At 39.6% G+C, this 24,858-nt stretch overlaps 2 protein-coding genes across 2 annotated transcripts; one reads left to right on the plus strand and one right to left on the minus strand.

Annotated features, from left to right (window-relative positions):
- Positions 1-1,556: 1,556 nt before the first annotated feature.
- On the plus strand, positions 1,557-9,553 carry LOC121862247 (palmitoyl-protein thioesterase ABHD10, mitochondrial-like). The gene is made up of 6 exons (XM_042360343.1): positions 1,557-1,614; positions 2,783-2,930; positions 4,955-5,121; positions 7,026-7,170; positions 7,861-8,148; positions 8,484-9,553. Exons 2-6 carry the CDS (start codon positions 2,796-2,798, stop codon positions 8,664-8,666), a joined length of 918 nt encoding a protein of 305 aa, XP_042216277.1. The 5' UTR covers positions 1,557-1,614; positions 2,783-2,795; the 3' UTR covers positions 8,667-9,553.
- Positions 9,554-12,783: 3,230 nt separating this feature from the next.
- LOC121862248 lies at positions 12,784-15,958 on the minus strand. The gene is made up of 2 exons (XM_042360344.1): positions 14,781-15,958; positions 12,784-14,522 (listed from the first exon to the last, which is right to left on the minus strand). Exons 1-2 carry the CDS (start codon positions 15,931-15,933, stop codon positions 13,786-13,788), a joined length of 1,890 nt encoding a protein of 629 aa, XP_042216278.1. The 5' UTR covers positions 15,934-15,958; the 3' UTR covers positions 12,784-13,785.
- Positions 15,959-24,858: the final 8,900 nt, after the last annotated feature.

Raw genomic sequence — 24,858 nt, forward strand, 5'->3', positions numbered from 1 at the left:
TGAGGCATTGAACAGCTTCTTTTCCTCAGTGTTCACAAGAGAGGATGCAACTAACCTTCCTGCGTTTGAGGACAGACGGTTCGACACAGCACTGACCCACATTGTGTTCACAGAAGAGGGTATTAGAAATAAACTGTCCAGGCTAAAGGTCCATAAGAGTCCTGGACCTGACATGGTGCATCCTAGAGTGCTAAGGGAGCTGTGCAACGAGCTTGCAGAGCCCCTGAAGATTCTGTTTTGTAAATGCCTGGATGAACAAATGGTCCCCAGTGAATGGAAAGTGGCTTATGTGAGTCCTATCTTCAAGAAGGGCGATAGGCACTCCACGAACAACTATAGACCGGTGAGCCTGACCAGCATAATATGTAAAGTACTTGAGAGTATTATCAGAGATGCAGCGATGGAACATCTACTACGAAACAACCTTGTAAAAGATTGCCAACACGGTTTTATGCCGGGGCGCTCTTGCTTGACACAATTGCTCAAGGTATTGGATATTTGGACCCATATTCTAGAACGGGGTGGTAATATCGACAATATTTACCTAGATTTTGCCAAGGCTTTCGACAGTGTACCCCACGAAAGGCTGAAAATCAAACTGGAAGGGTACGGAATTCGGGGAAATGTCCTAGCGTGGATAGAAGACTTTCTACATGACCGCAAGCAATGTGTGGTGATTAATGGCACGAAATCGTCATCTGTACCTGTAACAAGTGGGGTACCGCAGGGTAGTGTATTGGGCCCGCTGTTGTTTGTTTGTTTCATAAATGATATGCCTGACGTTGTACACTCCTCCATACAAATGTTTGCCGATGACGCCAAGTTATTTCGGGAAATTAAGAACCAAGCGGACTGTGAAGAGCTGCAGAAGGACCTCTGTGGGCTCCAGGAATGGTCGAAGGAATGGCTGCTGAGATTCAATGTCACGAAGTGTAAGAGGATGCACCTGGGGCGTACCAACGGTAAGGAGGCGTACCATATGTCCCAACGGGATGAAGAAAATGTACTAGTTGAGACTGTGTGTGAGAAGGACCTAGGTGTGTATGTTGACAATGAGCTGAAGTTCTCGGGCCATTGTGAGAAGAAGGTAAATCAGGCAAATAAATTATTGGGTCTTATAAGAAGGTCGTTCAGATATCTAGACGGTCCGTCCCTCGTGACGATCTTCAGGAGTGAAGTGCTTCCCCATCTGGAGTACTGTCACCCCATCTGGTCCCCGAGATATGCTAGGGACTGTCAGTTGGTTGAAAATGTTCAAAGGAGGGCCACCAAGCTGGTGCCTGCACTTCGGCATCTCAGCTACCCTGCGAGATTGGAGCGCCTGAACTTGCCTAGCTTATACTACAGACGGGCAAGGGGGGACCTAGTTGAGGTTTATAAGCATCTCAGGGGGCACTACTCAGTTGAGTGTCCTTACTTGGAGCTGGCGGACGCTCGCCCCACAAGGGGTCACAGCTCAAGATTGAAGAAGCCGCAAGTCCGGAAAACCGTGAGGGCAAACTTTTTCGGAGTGAGGGTTGTAAACTCTTGGAACAATCTACCAGAAAGTGTTGTGACGGCACCGAGTGTGAGCTCTTTCAAGAGAAGACTTGACCAACACTGGAGCGGGTTCAGGTACATTCAGGAGCCGGTGCATGCCCAGTATTTGCCAACAGTGCGTGACAGAGACGTGACCGATCGCCCGGGCGGCTAGCGAGCCGACCTTTTGGTGAAGAATATAAAGGAAAAGAGTCGTGACCGATCGCCCAAGCGGCTAACAAGCCGATCAGTGGCGAAGAGGATAAAAGTTTAAAAAGTTTGTAGGACCATTATTTGACTTCATTGCGGCTACATTTGGGTAATTAGTGGGACCCGCCTCATAAGGTGCCGTCACAACACTCTACCAGGGAGTGTTGTGACGGCACCCAGTGTGAGCTGTTTAAAGACTTGACCAACACTGGAGCAGGTTCAGGTACAGTCAGGAGCCGGTGCATGACCAGTACTTACCAACAGTGTGTGACAGAGCCAATCAGTGGTGTAGAGGATAAGGGTAAGGGTAGGTGGAGGTGTTCATGGTATACCTTAACAGTGGTCATCCTCCCTACAGAATATAAACAAACCGCAAACAGTTATAAGTATTTATTAATTAAAACCCCAATAACTAATAAATTACTTCGTGCCATTTGGTAAGTTATGATAAAATAGTTGTTTTTTATCATGCCAATAAGGTTTGTTGTTAATACTGTACAATCATAGTGATCCAATACATGATACACACACCGGCTGAATGGTGAGTGTAGTCTGCTGGTAAAGTGACGAAAATTATAAAATACAAAAAATAAAGAAATATATCTTATCTAATAGTTACAAGTGAGGAGGTGGATGGTGGGTAAAATTATCGTTTCGGTCATCAACATATTTGACATAAAGGTCATATCGTTCATAACAAAAACCACCGGAAAAACATAATTTCAACCTAACCTAACCTAACCTGACCTAACCTAACCTGACCTAACCTAACCTAACCTAACCTAACCTAACCTCACCTCGCTGGATGACCGAAACAATAATAATACAGGATGTTGTTTTGCTTTACTATACCAGTGTTTTATATACCATAGATAACTTATACGGTACTGTCTAGTTGTGTATATCACTCAGGCCTACATCCATTGTGTATCTGTACTTAAACCATCATCCACAAAGACTTATAATTTAAACTATCATCCTCAAAGTGTTAAACTGAACTTTACTATCTTTGGCATTTGTCAGCTTGTATTACAGAGTTTGTTATTGTTTTCAGTTCAAGCAGCGGAATGATGCAGGTCTTCAGCACGAGTCGAGTCTTGCACAGAGGCGTCGCGCTGCTCCATAAGACACACACACCAGCTGTATCGTTGCTGAAGAAGTTTCATGTGTCCGCTACTGAACCAGAGACACTATTCCATGAAGTGCGTGTCAATTATATTTTTCAAGTTCATTTTACATTTTATCCAGTTTGTCTAGCAATAATTTCCTTTTTTTATTTTTGTGCAAGATATAGGTATGGCCAGTGCCGGATTTAGACCTGTGGAGGCCCATGGGCAGCCTCTTTGTAGAGGCCCCCCTCATTATAACTACCCAAGAGGGTTGGGTGGCGAGTGAAGCGAGCCTAAGCATCTGGGAGTTCCGGGGGGCGCTGTAAGCCCCCCGGGAAATTTTTGAAACGTGAACACTTCTTTGGAGAATTTTGAAGCCATATGCAGTTATATTGAGGAAATTAGAACATTGAGAAATTTTTAATTAACTGTATATTTATTGATAGTGTACAAATTCCCGACACACACACACACACACACACACACAAAAGTGAGACATGACTGGAGTCATTCATGTGGTTTCAAGTCGACCAGTCCTGATATAGCTACTACCGCACATGTGGAGGCCCCCAGATTGTGGAGGCCCCTGGGCAGCTGCCCACTTTGCCCTCTCCTGAATCCGGCCCTGGGTACGGCAGCTATATGCGAAACATCTGTGTCTATTGGTACGACAGCCTAATGCTAACCTAACATAACATCTTCGCATTATACTCATGCATGATTCTCTGCCATACCATCACCCACACAGTTCAACTATATGGCTGCCATACCTGCATTCAGTGTGTTATATTTGTCCGAATTCATAACAGATTTTCATTTGTCTTTTTTTTTATATATACTGTATTCCTCTCTTACTTTTCCCCAGTGCATCATAACTTTCCCAGTTTATTTCATACTTCCCTCATTTCTTCTCACAAGTTTTCAGTTTGCCTCGCTCTTGTGTACTTATGAGTAGTGCTTACAGTCCCTGGGAATTAGATGTGGTTAGGTTAGGTTAGGCTATGTTAGGTTATGTACAGTCAAATAATTAATCCGCATTACACTTACCGCACCTTATGTTCTGAAACCCACGATGAAGAATTTGGGAAAAGTTCCCTGTTTAGACTCAAACCTCAAAGCTTCACTGTTACTTTACCCATAATGTTAGTTGGGTGGGGGAGGGTTGTAGTGTGACTTCTCTCTGACTATGCCTAAGGGGTCTCTTTCAGTCTCATTATGTGCCGTAATGACAATCCCCAAATAGACACTTGACAATTTAACGTAAACTAACCTAACCTCTAGGTAACCTTAAGAAATTTATTCATCCAGTGAAATCAGATGGGGTGCCTAATCTTCACATTACCCATTGTATTTGCTAGTTCATAGGCATTGAATATTTATTATGTGTTTGGGAAGTTTCTGAAAGTCTGTATTTGATTTGGTGTTATAATGTAGAAGCACAGTCGGGGTGAAGAGTCTTGAACACTTGACAGTACATGTATTTGGCATGTAAGTACTCGAAGATCTTGGGTATTAAGGAGAGTTTTATCCCATTTTGTGGTTCAGGCATAATATAATAATAATAATAATAATTAACGGTTTATTGAAAAAGTTCTGCAGCCCGAAGGCTGAAAATATACATTGGACATAAATGACTTATTACATACATTGGTGGTTTAACAAAAGCCTTCGTTAGAGAAAGGTAAAGGAACATACAGTGAACATACAGATTAATGTAGGTGTTGAACAGCAAACTCGTAGTGTAGTAACTCCCTCCCGGATGGTGTTAGGAGGGACCTCACGTGGTGTAGTAGTTCCCTCAGATGGTGTTATGAGGGGCCTCACGTGGTGTAGTAATTCCCTCACAGATGGTGTTATGCGGGGCCTCACGTGGTGTAGTAATTCCCTCACAGATGTTGTTATGCAGGGCCTCACGTGGTGTAGTAATTCCCTCACAGATGGTGTTATGAGGGGCCTCACGTGGTGTAGTAATTCCCTCACAGATGTTGTTATGAGGGGCCTCACGTGGTGTAGTAATTCCCTCACAATCATATAACTCGCAAGTAGATGCCAGATATTGCCAAGTGTTCAACACTTTTGACCCAGACTGTACCTTTACTCTTTTTTTTTCTCTTTAGATAAAAGATACAAAATCTGGAAAAGTACGGAGAATTGCCTACCACAAGACAAGTGGGCCACGGTCTGTAGGAGTGATCTATGTACCAGGATTTATGTCTGACAAGTCTGGCATTAAAGCTCAAGAATTACATCCATTTTGTCAGAAGTATGGCTTTCCTTATGTGAGGTAAGACTGTGTGTGTCACCTGAAGATTTGTCCCACTTTCCTTCACCTGTAGATGAACTCAACCTAACCTCTCAGGTTGTGTTAGGGTATTTAATCTTCAGGAGAATAAGTTGAGTGACACATCTTCAGGTTATATGATTATGTTAAGTACCCAGGTAATTAGGTGGAGAAGTAATGATGTCAGTATCAAGTTGTCACCACACTCCTGCTCATCTTCACAATACTCTACACTACACTCATTTTTCCTGTTTTTAATTTTTAACATTATGGCTTTTTTGACAGCATCAGTCTTAATCCTGTCTATAGTTACAGGGGGTAAAATAATGAGTACAGTACAGTAAGTTCTCGTATAACGTCACCCCGATAACGCTGTTTCTATACAACGTCGCTACTCTTTATCTACCAATAATTCGTTTAACGTCCCGACAACTCAATTTAACGTCTCTTTTGCGTCATCACGGACTACTTTTTACGGCGCATCACCCTCTCTCATTTGGCCGTGCTACGCTCTCTCGGCTTGGCTTGTTACCTCTCACTAGAGGAACGTCACAGCATTCCCAAGCGACGCCAAGCCAGTCTCTGTTAAGCTTCCACATCATTTGTGTTTTGTTTAAGTGTTTTTGCTGTAACGAATGTACTCTAACCATTCAAAATGACTTCCAATTGCTCAACAAGTGCTACTGATGCCAGTGTTGTGAAGAAGCAACATAAGACCATTAGCCTTGCTACAAAAATGGAGGTTTTAAACCGGGAGGAGGTGCCACCCGCTGGGTCTTAGTGACTCTCTACCCTCCTTCTGCTCTCCACTACCCACCACACACTCACTCCACCACCTCTGTCCATCAGTGAGTACAATACAAAATGATTATATATATATATATATATATATATATATATATATATATATATATATATATATATATATATATATATATATATATATATATATATATATATATATATATATATATATATATATATATATATATATATATAATCAACACCTCAACCGCCAGGATTCGAACCACGCGCAAAGCTATGTCTGTGACAGGGGCATGCTACCTGGACCGGGATACTAAAAGCAGTCCTAGACTTTGTTATATTTCACACAAAGCCTGTTCAACGAGCTTATGGCGCCGTGAACCTCTAATGGGACTACCCGTATCACGTAGGTGGTCAGAGTAACGTTTTACCAAATCCGGCTTCGAAACACGAGGATCCATATATATTTCATTAGCCCAATAAAGCACGCGGACTTCTACATACAATCAACACCTCAGCCGCCAGGATTCAGACCCCGGCACACAAGCCTATGTCTGTGACGCATGCTAACCGCTGGACCACCAGGATACTAAAAGTAGTCCTAGACTTTGTTATATTTCACACAAAGCCTGTTCAGCGAGCTTATGGCGCCATAGCCATTAAACTCATTGTTATATATATATATCTATATCTTATATATATATATATATATATATATATATATATATATATATATATATATATATATATATATATATATATATATATATATATATATATATATATATATATATATATATATATATATATATATATATATATATATGCTATTTTCTATAAAAATATCATTGAATTTCTGCATATGTAATGTATTTTATGGGGCAAAGGGAGGCTGGGGAACGTAACTCCCGTATTTTTTCTATTTATGTGGAAAATTGATCCGCTTTACGTTGTTTTGTATAACGTCGCTTTTTCAGGAACGTAACCTCAACATTAAGCGAGGTCTTACTGTATTGCATTACACTGCAACAATTATCTCCCTTAATGCTCAGTAAATGTAAGATTCCATTACAATGTTTGTCATTGGCTCATGATAGGATAGCAGGTAAAGACCCACAAGTTAATTGCTCTATACTTTACAGGTATGATCCATCAGGACTGGGTGACAGTGAAGGTGTTGAGCTCACAGAGGCAAGAATGTCATCGTGGGTCGAGGATGCCAGGGAAATAATCATCAAAGTGTCCGATGGTCCACAGATTATAGTCGCTTCTTCTATGGGATGTTGGGTGGGTTCATATAAAGGTTATTCATTATATAATATCTATTGGTTTGAGGTAACTGTGTGTTGGTGTGTTATTGAGTTAATTGACATTTATTGTGTTGTGAAGGAAACATGATTTGCTGGAATGTGACACAAAAATTACAAAATTGGTGTGTCTGATCTTTGCAGGTGTGTCCATTGACCCCAAGTCCACTAATACTGTACATTTTCTTGGTATTAATTTTCATCACGTAAGGAAGGGCAGTGGATGAACAATGTTTGGAGCTGTACATCATGTTCACAAAGTCAGGGAACACATACAGTACTGTACAGTACTAGCTCTCAAGAGTTGCCTGTATAGTATAGTACTGCAAGATGACTCAGCTGACACATCAACACAGGGTAACTTTCAGCATATACAGTACTCTACAGTCTTGGAATATAACAAAGAGTTGGGTTATTAGGACTCAGGTTGTTGAGTACAAACTTGTTAGCTGTTTCTTGTGCCTCTAAGTCTTGTGTCACCAGTCCCGACCATTACTGGAGAGGGAGATGTCTTCAGGAAACTATAATCTCTTCATAACATTCCAGTATATTTCCCTCATTACTGTATAGTACTTCTCTCACAAGTGACCCACCCATAGACTGATTTTAATTCTCTCTCTTTAGCTTTTAAGATAAAATACGAGTAATATCCTTTCTCTTTCTCTTCTAGATATCAAGCATCATAGCCAAGGAACACCCTGAGAAGTTTGCAGGTCTTCTGATGTTGGCACCAGCATTTAATTTTGGTGAGAAATATGAGAAGGTACTGCTGTCACAGTTAACTCCCAAACTCCTGAAGAAATATGAGGACGGTGGAGTTGTCAACCTGTACGCTCCGGACTATGGGGAATTCCCGTTGTCGTTGGCGCAGTTTGAGGACATGAAACAGTTCAATATAACAAAGGCCACGGATAGTATGCCAGTGACTTGTCCCGTAAGAATTATCCATGGCATCAAGGTCAGTATTTACGATGCAATAAGTTTATAATTACTTATGGTACATTCATGAGAGGGTCACTGTGTATGATAAAAAGATTCGAGTAAATATGATAAATTTACCTAACATTGTACAATAGATTTATGTAGTACAGATGATAGAGTTAAGTGTGTATGATAGATTTAGGAAAATTTTTACAGTAGATTTAAATACTGTACCAAGCATGTTTGGTAGATTTACCCAAGTGAGTACCTTATGTGCTGTATTGTAACATGTATGATAGGATAAGTATGATGATCCAGGGTTATTAATTTCCATATCTATTGGTGTTAAGGACAATTTATCTTTTCCTGCAGGATAAAGATGTCCCCTACATGGAATCTCTCCAACTTCTTCCAGCTCTTCAGACCCCCAATGTAACCTTGACATACCTCAAGCATGCGGGCCACAGGCTGAGCGATGTAACAAGCTTGGATGTTATATTGGATACTGTCCTCAAGCTGGCATCAACTTTACATCCAAGAGAAAATAATTCGTGAAATCCAAAAGTGAAATCTACCCCTCACATTCATCCCCTAATTATATAATACTGCTATTAGAGGTATGGGAGGCCTCAAGTCCTTAACCCCTACACTGCGGTGAGTGTTAGTTGATGAGCTCAGTTTCCTCCGAGACATTTGAATGAGTATGGTGTTTCTGCTCTTTGTTTTAGGTCTATGAGAGTGGATATGTGAGCAGCATTCTAAGGCAAGAAGAGCATAAGTTCTGTCTCAATTGGAAGTTTTATGTCTTGCTGTTCAGTGAGTGATAAGAGGGAGGGCAATGGTACTCTGACCACCATTGCATACAGTACAGTTCAGTATTGTTTTAACGGAATTGCACATAGAGAAAAACACACACCAGAAGAGTTATGTAAGTAAAGAATTTATTTTCCAAAGCTCATCATTCGGCAGAGTACTTGTCTATAAATTTACATGAAAATTATTATATGAGTACAGTATACAGTTGTTTTTAACAATTATAGAAACATTTTTTATTTATTTATGTTCGGTATTTTTTTTATGTATGTATTTATTTATTTATTTATTATTATGATTATTTATATATTTATTTGTTTATTTTATTTTTTTGGTTTACACAGATTACTCAGTTTTCCATTGCGCGGTTTAAGGGTTAAGCGAGAGACTAATTATATATTACTATGAGGCTGTTATAACAACATTGTGTTATTATATAGTGTGTGTGTGTAAAGCTGCCACTCTTGTTATTATGAAATTTTGGATCACCTGAAGATTAAACCCCCAGCTAACCTAACCTAACTCACTCTTTCAAGTAGGATTAAACTGTTTAATAATCAGGTGAAATAAGCTGGGGGTTAATCTTCAGGTGATATATGATACTAGTCAATGAAGTAACTTTCAATGGATTATTAGTATTATTATCATTATGTAAGGTTACATCAAATTAAGACTCCAACTGAACATATTTGACAATCCAAACATTAAAGAAAAGCTTTTAATTAACATACATGCCTATTTTTGCATAGCATTTGTGTATGGCAGCTTCAATTAAAGCTTTTTAAGTTGGCCATGCATTTGTATTACACAGTACTGTACTGTATTGTATTAGTACAAATAACATGAATCAGTTACATACAGTATTATGCTGAGAACCACACGCTTGGGAACTTTGTGTTTTCTTTTTTCTTGTGTGGTTATCGGCATATACAAAGATCATGTGCACCTACAGTTATTTATTTGCTTACAGTAGTACGTACATAACAGGTAGGAACACATACCAATTTCTAAAACCTTTATTCATATGCAACAGTGCAAATACAGTGAGTTTGGTCATTATGCATTCATGGAAATGGTGTTTTAATCTATACGTGAATACAGTACACACACGCATTTAAAAACAGGAATTGTGATCACCGGCATCATAATAGTGTTATAAATGAATTACGGACCACCTGAAGATTTTCCGTCGCAATTTATTTACCTTTATTCTCTTCGCCACTGATCGGCTCGTTAGCCGCTTGGGCAGTCGGTCACGTCACTGTTGGCAAGTAGTACTAGTCATGCACTGACTCCTGAATGTACCTGAACCTGCTCCTGTGTTGGTCAAGTCTGGTCTTGAAACAGCTCACACTCGGTGCCGTCACAACACATTGGCAGATTGTTCCAAGAGTTGACAACTCTGACTCCGAAAAAGTTACACCTCACAGTTTTCTGGACTTGTGGCTTCTTCAACCTTTAAGATTAACCACTCTAACTTTAACCTAACCCAGGTAGCGGTAGGTATAGGTAAATAATATTAAGATGAAATACAGTGGGGTATGCTATAACGAATCTAATTGGTTCTAGAACTTTGTTCGTTATAGGATTAATCCGTTCCAGGCCCCCAAATACAACCACTTAACACTGAAAAATATAATATAAAATTGTAAAAAAGTGCATTAATATGCATCTAAACCCCTGAAATAAAGAATATCATCAATAATTGTAATAAAAAAACAATAAATTAGTAAAAAAAAAAAAAAAATTAAATAATGTTCGTTGTAGGAGTTTCGTTCGTTATAGCATTCTCAATTTTATAGGTAAAACCGTTCGTTATAGGAATATTCGTAGTAGGATCCGTTCGTTATAGCATACCCCACTGTACGTGTAGGAGGGGAGGGGGGTGCAATAATTTATGCGATCCCAAAGTACAGTCCCCTTCACTAGTGCATTTACAGGGGCTCATCAGGTTTTATGCAGTGTGGCAGCGCTGTGTTTATTTACATTAGACAAAGGAAACTCACAATAGTAAACATATTATAGAATGAACGTAAAACAATATTACAACAAATATCTTTAAGTAATGATTTGTGGAATGTTTATATAATGAGCCCCTGTAAACCCACTAGTGAAGAGGACTGTATATACAAATTCCATCTATAGCACATGGACGGATTCACAGGAAGTTGACAACTAAGTTTACAAATTGAACACATATATTAAAAGGTCTTGATGAATTATTATTTATCCAAACTCTTATGAATTTTATATCTATCAAGTTTGTTAGTGAAATACAGTACAGTACTAAACATCATATTATCTTTTCACTTTTTTACAATATGTTTGGTATCTACAAGAGTAAAGTTGGACTTACAAACAATTGGACTTACGTATGAACACGCTTCAGGAGCATAACTCGTTCATAAGTAAAGGAGCACCTGTACTGTTCTTTAATAATACAGATATAAGGAAAATTGGATCACTGGAAGATTACCTGGCCAGGCTTATTTCACCTGATGATTAAACACTTTAACTCTATCTGGAGGGATTAGGTCAGTGAAATAAACTATGGGGTTAATATTCATGTGATCAAGAACATTTAAGTATACAGTACAGTACGTATAGTTGTTGTAATGTATCTCTTGTCTCATTTTCCATTTTGAGATGGGATAGAGAAAGAGAAAATTAAGATAGAGAGAGGAAGGAAGAAAAAAATAGAGATGAGAGAGAAGGAAGGAGACAAAATAAAGATGAGAAAGGGAGGAGAGAAGATAAAATAGAGATAAGAGAGAGAAATGCAGAATGAAAGCAATGTATAGGTGAAACAGGAGACAGAGAGAGACAAGCAGTGCAAAAGAGACAAACAAACAGACAGACAGACACACACAATCACAAAATGAAAGAAATAGTTACAGTGGGAAACAGATAGAAAGAAACAGACGAAGAATAGGAAATAATTGATTGACAAACAGAAAAGGGCACTAAAGACAAACAGATGAGAAAGATAATAAAAGAGATAGACATAAATGAATGAGAAACAGACAGACAGAATTAGGAAAAATGGAGACAAAACTAGACTGAGGTAGACAGACAGGAAAAAAGGATAGAGAAACAAATAATGAGAAGACAGACAGATGAGGAATGAACAGAGATATGACCGACAGACAGACAGTGAAAAGCGTCTTTACACAATGCACCCGGTTGTTACACAACACGTAACCCAATAAAAGCTATGATATAGTAACACATATGAGAGAGTAGAGATGGCATGCATGATTACTGAGGTGCTAGACTTACAATGTGTGTAATTATATGACTGTCATTATGTAGTATAAACAAACACCTTGTCAACACGAGAGGCTGTTTGGTATTCCAGTGCGAAGGTCGAAGGAATTTTTATGGACATGAATGTCTTGTTAAGCTTATCATCAACATTTTTCCATGCTTGTGTGGATTACCCAAGATTACTTGATGGCAGTTCTCCATTGTGCATGGTCACTTGCAGCCTCTTTTGTCAGGTTCTTAATTCTTAATATCATTTCTTACAACTTTTGCCTTTGTTATTATGGCTCTCCTCCATCCATATTTAGACTCGCGCATCTTCACATGCCCAAACCATCTCGGCCTGCTTCTACGCAAACCTTCACTATTACTGTAGTTTCTAAACCCAGCCGCCCTCTTAATTCTGAATAGGATTTCCCATCTTTCAGTTTCACATTGTACATCCACCTCACCATTCTCAGTTCAGCTTGCTCAAGCCTGTGAATGTCATCGTCTATAACTGCCATGTTTTAGTGCCTTACTATATCACGATTTCTCTTCGCAAATTGCGTTCACATCTTTCCTTTCTCTCACAAAGAATAATTCTCTCCCAAACCATCTCGGCCTGCTTCTACGCAAACCTTCACTATTACTGTAGTTTCTAAACCCAGCCGCCCTCTTAATTCTGAATAGGATTTCCCATCTTTCAGTTTCACATTGTACATCCACCTCACCATTCTCAGTTCAGCTTGCTCAAGCCTGTGAATGTCATCGTCTATAACTGCCATGTTTTAGTGCCTTACTATATCACATTTCTCACGGAAATTGCGTACATCTTTCCTTTCTCTCAAAAGAAAATTTCTCCTCCTGTCAATAGACAGTATCTCCCTAAACTTCCTCCAGCCACTTCTGACTCCTGTGACTGAACTGGCTTCAGCACCACCTCTAGCACTCATCAACACAGTCCAGGGACAAATCCCCAATGTTCAGTTTTCCAGTGTTGCTAAGGCCACGTGGTTACCTGTACGTACAGTACATATCACTAAAAGACAGCAGCGTTCTGCATAACTGGAAATGTATGAAAGTAACTATGACTAAGATGGAGCAGCTATTATAAAATCATGCCATTATACTTTTATCTATCTTTGTATACATTAATAATTTTTCTTCCTTCAAACAGCAGTCCCAAAAGTTGTCTTCCAGTAGCTGCATGGAGATAAATACTACTGCAATATTTATTTTCTTAGTCAAGAAAAAGTATCAATGTCAACATAAAATATTATCATGGACAAAAGGATTCTTACTTGGTTATGGTACCCGTAATACACTCTTAACATGTAAGTTGTGACGTGTAAAGGAAAGCTTAAGTAAATCTTATCAGACACACTACAATATACTGTTTAGAAATGTTTTGTACTGTATATAAGTCCGAGTTTCATCCAGCAATGAAAGCAATGTGTTGTTTACTTCTGTGATTATCACAGGAAACAATGATTAAGATTTTAAAATTTTGAGTTTGTTCCTCAGCCTGTATGGTACATTACTGTACTGAACTTTTTGACCTGCATCATGTTTTACTGATGAACACAACCTTGGCCATAACAAAAGCAGTTTTCAGTTAGATCACATCTGTTGCAAACATAATGAAGACAGTGACCAGTGAGGTAAAAAGAGCAATGTGAAGCACTTTACTGACAGTGTTAAAATATACTGCCCTCCGTGGTGAGTTGGCTGGTGTGCCTCGCTTTGTGCCATCACCATCCCTTGTGGACACGAGCGAGTAAGTGAATTCCTGGGGCATGTGTTGGAGGCAATTCGTTACCACGTTGGTCATGACCACAGTGAAGCAGAGGCAAATCATGGTTGCGTACCAGACATCGATGAGCTTGTAGTAGGGCGTCTTGACGTAGGAGTCGGAAGCTTGGGCAAAGAGCGCAGCCAACACCAGCAGAGCCGTGAGCGACACCATGATCCTATCGCTGAAGAAGGCCATAGGGAAAAAGAGACTGGAGTAGGAGATAATGAACATTAGAGCGCTGGGGGCAAAGCTAGTCAACATGTGATAGTCACACTGGCTCTGTAAGTGTAGTGTCAGGGTAGCAAAGGAACTTGTGTTTTCAAATGTTACTTTCAGCAACTTGTAATCCAAGAGGTTTTTTTTTCCTGAGTAATTTATTTCGCCAGATTCCAAAATTGTTTTCAACTCCTTATCTCCCTCAAAAATTTTCAAGTAAAACGTGGCATTGCATTGATGTTGTCCAAATGGGTAGCGGTGGAGTTCAAAGTTGCAGGGAAGTGCTAGGAGAAGCTGCATCAACTTAGTTAGGTTCCTCTCCTCACCATACACGAACCTTCCTGAAGGTGAAGAAATGTATGTTATACAAGTCACTCAATTCCTTAATATGTATGTGTGTACTAAACATTCATATTTTGTTTTAGTGCTGAACTGTTTCCCTTCATTTTTTAATATACAGTACAGTATATGATATTGATTTTTAACCAGAAAAATGCAGGTAGATATTCATGAGAGAAAAAGAACTCATTTTGTACTAAACCATCGACTACTGCTTGAAAAGGTTGAGCAAGACACAGCAGACATACAGCTTTACCCACCCATATAAGGATCATCCATATCGTACTGATGGTGGCTGAGTGAGTGAATCACAGCACATTCTGACGTGTACACTTCATAGTTAACTTCTTGGCCCTTATTTTCATACCCAGCACGGATCCCTAATTTTGGATGCCATATATCATCACAGATAAAGAAACTGATCCCTTTATTGCCAGCGTCCCACATGACGAGCCGGGGATCACTCCAGTAAAGAATGACAGACATATCAATGTTTGCTATAGCATTTGTGGTAGTTATCTCCCTAATATTCTTCACATTGAACCAGTAATATACATCAGTTTCATTTTCATTGTTATGAGTCGGTGGTACAAGGTGTTCATATGAATTATTTTTCTGCACCACCCGGTCTAGGCACCCTAGCTCATCACTTCGGTCAGGAAAGTCAACGAGGCTGTTACATCGTTTCTCCCGGGAAATACAGTGTCCATCATCAGAGGAGAACTGGAGTACAGTGCATGATGTAAGCGTCAGGGTTGTATTTGTAGTGCCAGAGCGCCAAACACGTCTCCCGATGGGCCAGGAGCTGTGGCCCAGCTGCCAAAATCGATGGTGTATACGAGAACTCAACACCCATGAACTTCCTCTTATGGATATTATAGAAGTGGTCAATCCCTCGAAGTAAATATTTCCACCTGGTTGACTTTTCAAGAAGAAGGCTCTGTCAAAACCTCGAATGTCACCGTAGAGCATAAAGCGGAGCCACATTGGAGCTTGACACAGGCTGCACTCAAGCTCGCTCAGACAAAACCGAAATGCAGACGTCCCATTGAGGAGTAAAGTTGGACACTTAGCAGTTAATGGCCCATCTTCCTGGTAGTCGTGACTCGTCCATGACACTTGTGTTTCATCTGTGGGACACATCAGGGGCACACTGGTTGTTAGGTTCTCCAGATGTGATGGTACTGTGAGCAGATGTCCTCCAAATCCTGTGCATACTTTATTACATTCTAAGTAATCGCAAGACTGTTTCAACCAAAAATTATGTGTGGACTTGGAGCATAGTTCTTCACGTTTGAATTCAGTCCGCCAGGTCTCGCCATCCTCGTACCAGGTATTGTCTAAGGTGGAGGCCGCAAGGCTGGCATACACCACGGCATCACAGGTAACAAGGTGTGCATCTTGCTCGTCCATGACGCCTGCCACCACTGACACCGCTGCTATGGTGGAAGCCATGTAGCTTGTAGGTATTCCAATACAAACAGAAGAGTTATCATGTGGGTCGGTATTATTTTCAATCACACTCAAGTCCAGAAACTTTCCTTCTGAGACAAACCATGCCTGCAATAATTACAATATGTTTTTGAGAACTTCAACATTATACATTTCTATCAATGCATACGGTATAATTATTTATCTTAATATTAATACACACACTGATCTTAGTATTGTCACATTACTATTGTGTGTGTAGCAGAAGTGAGTAATTTATCAGGTGAGGATATTACTGATTACCATCAGAGAAAGTACTGCCACCACCAAAACACTGTGAATCTGTTATACAGTGGTCCCTCGGTTAACGAACACCTCGGTTAATGAAATTTCGGTTAACGAACTGCCTCCCATAAGATTCTTAAATTCGGTTAACGAACAAAAATTCGGTTAACGAATTTCTTACGAACCGACCTCAACATGTTTTCGCTTGCACTGGCCGGTCAACCAGCTTTAGTATTAGTCCGCCAATACATTAATCGGTTCTAGGGCTTAAATTCCTTACTATTTTAGTAAATATCAAGAAGTTTATACTATTCAATAATTTTAAAAATTTAATATTCAATTTTTTAGTCATTTTAACAATTATTGAACATAATTGAAGGTAAAGTGACTAGTTTAATGCGCGGCATCCAGCCTCTTAACACAGCAAACAGGCGTTAGTCTCTCTGTTTTCACTGGAGGTAACATCTTGCTTGAGACTCTTCAACTAAATGCTTTTTTTCTGTGTTTCCAAGCAAATTATTGGTCATTTTGAAATATATTTTACATATTGACAATATACAATGCAGTGCAGTGTTGATTTAAAGAAAATAATCTTGAAATACACCAAGAGAACTAAAATTTTATAATGGGCCATGTGACTTCTCTTCCACCCCAATGCTTCTCTTCTCCCTTCTCTCCACCCCCATTCTAATCCCCATCATCATCACACATACACACCTCAAAGTAAGTGACTTTTCATTTTTTGTTGAATTTAGGAATTTTCGGTGAGCTGGAACCAATTACCCAAAACCCATTGAAACAATGGTTTCGGTTATAATGAAATTATATATATGGTTAAGTAACTGAACTGCCTTCCATAAGGATCTTCAATTCGGTTAACGAAAAAAATTTCGCTTAACGAACTTCTTACGAACCGACCTCAACATGTTTTCGCTTGCACTGACCGGGCAGCCAGCTTTAGTATCAGTCCGCCAATACATTAATCGGTTCTAGGGCTTAAATTCCTTACTATTTTTGTAAATATCAGAAGTTTATACTATTCAATAATTTTAAAGTTTAATATTCAATTTTTTAGTCATTTTAACAATTATTGAACAAAATTGAAGGTAAAGTGACAAGTTTAATGCACGGCATCCAGCCTCTTAATACAGCAAACAGGCGTCAGTCTCTCTTTGTTTTCACTGGAGGTAACATCTTGCTTGAGACTCTCTTCAACTAAACGCTTTTTTTCTGTGTTTCCAAGCAAATTATTGGTCATTTTGAAATATATTTTATATATTGACAATATATAATGCAGTGCAGCGTTGATTTAAAGAAAATAATCTTGAATTAAACCAGAGAGCTAAAATTTTATGGGTGAAATGGCGCCATGGGGTGACTTCTCTTCCACCCCAATGCCTTCTCTTCTTCCTTCTCCTCCACCCCCATTCTAAATCCCATCATCATCATCATCATCCAGGAGCCTTCTACATACACACCTCAAAGTAAGTGAACTTTTCTACCATTTTTGTTGAATTTAGGAAATTTTCGGTAAGCTGGAACCAATACCCAAAAACCCATTGAAACAATGGTTTCGGTTAACGAACGTTTGGTTAGAACGACCTTCTGGAGTTGAGTTCGACCACTCATATATATATATATATATATATATATATATATATATATATATATATATATATATATATATATATATATATATATATATATATATATATATATATATATATATATATATATATATTAACTGGTGTTGTGTGTAACATTGTTATGAAGGACCTGCTCACCTCACTCTGGTTAATGTTGTAGCCAAAACACACAGGGTTCCACACATCTTGATCAAGGCTGCCGTTAAACACATATATCTTGTCTTCCACTGTCACTTTTATAATGGAGAAATCTGTTCCTGTGCATGAGATACACATATTGTAAATTGTTGCTTTCGCTCTCTCTTAACAGAACTACAGTATACAGTACAGATTTAAGAATTACAGAAAATAAACCAAGAATACAGGTGAGATTATCATAAAAAATTATATCTTCGCAATCTGTTATGCTACACAGATGTGTGGACAGTAACTTACTTGCAGTAATGTTAGTGTTGTTGACACTGTAGTAGAAAAAGCCGGACTGCCTCTCATTTCTCTCCCCAGACAGTTGATGCACCAGGGCGCAAACCGTGAAGTTGTAGGGGTCGGGGGGGCCGAAGGTGATGCTGGGGAGGATGTGTGGAGGGGCACACAGATGGGAATCCCAGGTGGTTAATAATGCCCCTGCCACGTGTCCACCTCCATCTATGTCACCTCCTCCATCATCTGCAGTAACAGTAAAAGAACTGCACTTCACTTCCCCCAGCTACAAACAGGTACCCATACTACCCAGTCAGTCACAGCTGGGTTGACTAGAAGTGCCCCGGACATGAACCATCAACCCTTATGATGAAGGCAAATACTCTGTCCAGTCAGGTTAAGTTAGTCTGAGGAAAGTTATGTAATGTTAAGTTGGGGAAAATAATATCAAGTTAAGCTGGAGAAACTTATTACCCTGTACAGGTTTAGTTAGGACAAGTTTTATCGGGTTCATTTAGTTCGGGGAAAGTTATGACTTATAAATTAGGGAAAGCAGTGTGAGGTTGTGTTAGGTTATGGTCGCTCAAGTCTCATTAGGTTAGGTTAACTTAAATTTGCATATGTAACAGTATCTTGAGTTAGATCCTATCAGGTGACAATATACCAACATGATAAATGAACTAAGACAGTGAACATATTCTTCTAACATCTGAATTATTTGTGTCATACCTGACAATGCTGTAACTACCAGTAACAGCAGCAGAAGTAGACACAGAAGCACAGACTGCCTAGGAACAACAGCAGGTATAGTGGGAAGTTTCAGATGGCACCCACCATCGCCCACCAGCACCCACGTCCACATACTGTAGCCTTTTCACTTTGAGGAGAAGGATAAAAAATTTATTAATAGTACCCTGTACTGCATTCATTATATTAGTGTACCACAACACCACCCACCACAGTGTACCACAACACCTACCACAGTGTACCACAACACCACCTACCAGTGTACCACAACACAACCTACCACAGTGTACCACACCACCTACCACAGTACCACACCACCTACCATAGTGTACCACACCACCTACCACAGTTTACCACACCACCTACCACAGTGCACCATTACACCTACCACAGTGTACCACACCACCCACAGTTTACCATACCACCTACCACAGTATACCACAACACCTACCACAGTGTACCACAACACCTACCAGTGTACCACACCACCTACCATAGTGTACCACACCACCTACCACAATGTACCACAACACCTACCACAGTGTACCACCTACCACAGTGTACCACAACACCTACCAGTGTACCACACCACCTACCATAATGTACCCACACCACCTACAGTTTACCACACCACCTACCACAGTGCACCATTACACCACAGTGTACCCACCACCCACAGTTTACCACCACCTACCACAGTATACCACAACACCTACCACAGTGTACCACCAGTGTACCACACCACCTACCATAGTGTACCACACCACCTACCACAATGTACTACCTACCACAGTGTACCACAACACCTACCACAGTGTACCACAACACAACCTACCACAGCATACCACACCACCTACCACAGTGTACCACAACACCTACCACAGTGCACCATTACACCTACCACAGTGTACCACAACACCACCTACCACAGTGTACCACAACACCTACCACAGTGCACCATTACACCTACCACAGTGTACCACACCACCTACCACAGTGCACCATTACACCTACCACAGTGTACCACACCACCTACCACAGTGCACCATTACACCTACCACAATGTACCACACCACCTACCACAGTGCACCATTACACCTACCACAATGTACCACACCACCTACCACGGAGTATACCAGAAGCAACAGGTATGGTTGTAAACACTTGCTCCACCGTCAGAGAGTGAGGACTGAGTGAGTGTGGTGGTAGACTACAGGTGAATAAATAATTAAACAAAATAAGGGCGGCGCCACCTTGTGCGTGTTTACTACAGCATAAGTCGTCATGAACTCGTCCTTGCTCCTATTATTATGATGTAATGATAAGCCCCGCGGGAGTCGTTGATGAATAATGCTTGAGTGTTTGGCTTCCTCCTGCTCTTCACCTATGTTCCTGTTCCTCCTGCTGATCTTCCTTCCTCCTCTTGACCTACCTTCCTCTTCCTCCTGATCTTCTTTCCTCTTCCTCCTCCTGACCTTCCTCTTCCTCCTCTTGACCTGCCTCCCTCCTCCTTCCTTCCTTCCTCCTCTTCCTTACCTTCCTTCCTCCTCCTTCCTTCCTCCTCTTCCTTACCTTCCTTCCTCCTCCTCCTGACCTTCCCTCCTCCTCCTCCTGACCTTCCCTCCTTCTCTTCCTTCCTCCCTCTTCCTCCTGACCTTCCTTCCTCCTCCTCCTGACCTTCCTTCCTCACTCCTCCTCCTGACCTTCCTTCTCTTCTTTCCTCCCTCCTCTTCCTACCCTTCCTTCCTTCTCCTCTTCCTGACCTTCCTTCCTCCCTCCTCCTCCTGACCTTCCCTCCTCTTCCTGACCTTCCTTCCACCCTCCTCTTCCTGATCTTCCTTACTCCTGAACATCCTTCCTCCTCCTGACCTTCCCTCCTCTTCCTGACCTTCCTTCCTCCACTTGGCTAAACCATAACCTTCTACCACACCAACCACAACCCAGATAACCAAGCATGAGAATGGAACAACCAATGAGATCCACTGTGGGCAGGGGCTATAAGACTACAACTAGGAGACACATGTAATAGTTGGTGTATTTTTTGCTCATTACAACACTATAGTTTTATTATCTTTATTGATCTTTTTATAGCCGTTTTTATTCACCAAGAAATTACTTGTTTCATTCAAATAAAATATTTTGCATTAAAATAAATCATAAATCAAAGACAAGTTATAATCTTTTGTTTCTATTAATAAATAAAAACAAACGTAACATCAGTATCAAACTGTGAACATAATCAGTATATAACATAAAATGCTACATCCTAATTTCTTACATGAAAAACAATTATTACATGTTAAACAAATTATCTTTAGTGTGTAAAAATAAAATACTGTACAGTATAAAACAACAACCAACACCACTACCGGTACTACAGAAAAACTGCAGCAGTAACTGACAGTGATGCTGTGTACTGTACTGTATCCAAACATTGCATGATAAATCCTTCAGATGTGAGTACGACCACTTCTGATGGTCTACCAGAGCTTATCTTACTTGTGAGTTAAAGTCAGGAGCTGTATTATGTCCTGGCTAAAGTACTGTACTGTACTCAATTGAGGTAGAGGGTGCAGCTGTTCTGATCACTCCTCAGAATGGAAGAGAAAATGCATTAAAACTACTAGAATATCCTAACTTCATTTTTCTTGTTGTTGCTCACATTAATGACAAGCAAATGTAGATCTTACACTCAAGTATAACATCCTTATTTTCCCACAAAGTTATGATATATGAGGTTGTTGGTCATGAGGCAGTCCCTTAACACTGTATAGCATGATGTCCAGTCACTATAAGGCAAAATTTTACCATAAGTTCTGGTATAACATTATTACACTTATTGAGTGCCAGCCAGATAATCCAGTAGTTGGCTGGTCTCCCAAGCCAGTGTTTAATTGATCATTTTTGCCACGCATCAGCTGACTAGCTGGTCGGGCAGTCGGTCTGTTCTCCATTATGACCTTCACTGTCCAGTGTTAGTACAGGAGGAAACCAGAGTACTGTACCCAGAGAAAACCTGCTACATTTGTTAGTGTCACACTGGATAACAACCTTCTCACATCTGACTGACTCAGGGATTGATCCCAGGATGCAGTAGTGAGAGGTAAGAGTACAGGTACTAACACTACCATCAGCACCCCAATGTACTGTAATTACTTTCTAATTACACCACTTAATTTGTGTTAAGGAAGGAGACATTCATAGGCGTGAGGGAAAGTATGTAATTACCTGTTGAGATTCTTAAAAGCAACTTGAATTGGCCAAGAAATTTTAAACCTCAACATTTTACAATAACATGTATAGGGTATCCTAGAAAAATATCCCTGCCTCCCTATAACTCACAGTGTCTCAGGGAGGAAGGCAGGGACATTTTTCTGGGACACTATATTCTATACCTATATTGCTAAAATAATGTCCAATACCAATTAATTCTACAAAAGAATGAACTTTTCACAAATTTATATATGAGTGTGTGAACAACCAGTCATGACTTATTAATATAAAGAAAATTAAGATAAAACATAAACATTCAACAATTGTTGAATAATGAAATAAAATTACAACTACACATTAAGATGTTTGGTACAATACAGTATACAAGTACTAATTCTGAACAATATATTGTGATGCAATACTGTAATGCTCTAGATGTTATACTGAAGGTTCAAAGTTGACAAAATTCTCTTTTTGCTGTGTGTGTTTTCCCCTGCAGTTGTTGTTCTTCTTTTAATAAATGAAACATTTTATGCACCCATTAAGTGAACTTCTAAAGAATAAAAAAGTGTGTAATCTTTAAAACCAAATAAAAAAAAAATAATAATTTGTGTGGGTCACAGATTCTGGTGTGAACATAATATGGCCTTCATGGAGTTCTTCACCACCTGCTCTCAGGCACTAAACACCCCAGTACACCATTACTTCATCCAACTATCCAGCTGGATTTACATGACACTAATTATTAACTTCATCCAACTATCCAGCTGGATTTACATGACACTAATTATTAACTTCATCCAACTATCCAGCTGGATTTACATGACACTAATTATTAACTTCATCCAACTATCCAGCTGGATTTACATGACACTAATTATTAACTTCATCCAACTATCCAGCTGGGTTTACATGACACTAATTATTAACTTCATCCAACTATCCAGCTGGATTTACATGACACTAATTATTAACTTCATCCAACTATCCAGCTGGATTTACATGACACTAATTATTAACTTCATCCAACTATCCAGCTGGATTTACATGACACTAATTATTAACTTCATCCAACTATCCAGCTGGATTTACATGACACTAATTATTAACTTCATCCAACTATCTAGCTGGATTTACATGACACTAATTATTAACTTCATCCAACTATCCAGCTGGATTTACATGACACTAATTATTAACTTCATCCAACTATCAAGCTGGATTTACATGACACTAATTCATTTTTAATTCCTGGTGAAAGTGTTTGACCATTTCACATAACAACAGTGACATACAGACTGGTATACTTAAAAGTAAAATAAGTCACCAAGGTAGGCCAGTAATGGTCACTACAATATGTGTTCTCTTTGCAACACTACTGTACAGAATAGGCAAACTGTACTCCAAGCTTTGTCAATAAATTTGTTAAACTAAACTAAAAACTGCACACCAAACAGAATTTAAGACAATTTAATACAAATAACAAACAAAGGCACGGAGCTTTACCGCACCCCACTCCATGTTGGGGGGTTAAGGATATTTTACTCTAATAGTTAAATCTTATTGAAATTATTGTATGCATTAGGAATATTACAATAACTTTTCAACATAAATTGACCCTATTCTTACCATCAACTTACTGTATTTAGAGTTAAATTTCTCACTTTCTAACAAACAGATGCATTTTGAAATAGTTTGACACAACTCATAATTAAGAATAAAGAAACGTATTTAACCATTCTGTAATTTGATCAGAGTTAGCAAAAAATTATTCTGACCATCCAAGCCAGTGAAGCGAGTACCTGGCTAACACCCACATCTCATCCTTCATCACAGGGAGACGGGCGTTAGGCGCGCTGGTCAGGTCGCGTTGCGTCTCTGTAACAAAGCGTGTTCGGCATTCGGGCCTTCGTTGTTGAGCGGCAGAAATTGGACAGTAATTACATAAGAGCATCAAGATCGTCTTAGTGATGTGAAAATGTAAATCGATGTAGGATTTTTAATGCTAGACACGATTGTAGTTTTGAAAACTCAATCTCCACCGAGTTGGAGATACAGCTCAGGTCAAGAGGCCTACAACCACAAAATCATTGCCATATGACAAAGCTTTTATTTTATTTTGTTATGGAGTTGTGGTCACGGCTGTGATAAAGGCCAACCAGGGAGTGTAGTACTGTGCCTTTAGTTAAATCAGTTCATAGTGTCATCAGTGACTGCGGAAGAGGTTGTAAATAACCAAAAGTAAATACAAATTGGCAAGCAAGCTGGTAAGACACCACTGCCAGCAGAAACCAAGTCGTGTTATAGGTGCCACAGAGACTTTAAATTTTACTTTGGTTGTGTGCTTTCTCATGGACTGAAACTGTGCCTACAATATACCATTCATAGGAAGATACAGTGTACACAGTGATAGCACAGAGAGATATAGTCGTTGATGAGAACGGGAAAAGAAAGTAGGGTATAAGGAAATAAAAGTTAAAATAAAAAAAATAAAATAAAATCAACAAGCCTGGCTATCCTAAAAGGCAAATACAGTGTAATTAGCAAATGCTGCAGCTTCTAAGAATGGGTGGGGATTACTACTAAGAGCAGAGAA

The sequence above is a fragment of the Homarus americanus genome, unplaced genomic scaffold (assembly GCF_018991925.1).
Source record: "Homarus americanus isolate GMGI-L3 unplaced genomic scaffold, GMGI_Hamer_2.0 scaffold31037, whole genome shotgun sequence".
Lineage (NCBI taxonomy): Eukaryota > Metazoa > Arthropoda > Malacostraca > Decapoda > Nephropidae > Homarus > Homarus americanus.

Bases quoted from the DNA above. Each gene is read 5' to 3' on its own strand.
- LOC121862247 (XM_042360343.1), top strand. From the start codon at position 2,796: ATGATGCAGGTCTTCAGCACGAGTCGAGTCTTGCACAGAGGCGTCGCG. The intron at 5,122-7,025 runs GTAAGACTGTGT...TATACTTTACAG, and splicing joins TATGGCTTTCCTTATGTGAG to GTATGATCCATCAGGACTGG. The intron at 8,149-8,483 runs GTCAGTATTTAC...CTTTTCCTGCAG, and splicing joins GAATTATCCATGGCATCAAG to GATAAAGATGTCCCCTACAT.
- LOC121862248 (XM_042360344.1), bottom strand. From the start codon at position 15,933: ATGGACGAGCAAGATGCACACCTTGTTACCTGTGATGCCGTGGTGTAT. The intron at 14,523-14,780 runs GTGGGTAAAGCT...CTTCACCTTCAG, and splicing joins TATGGATGATCCTTATATGG to GAAGGTTCGTGTATGGTGAG.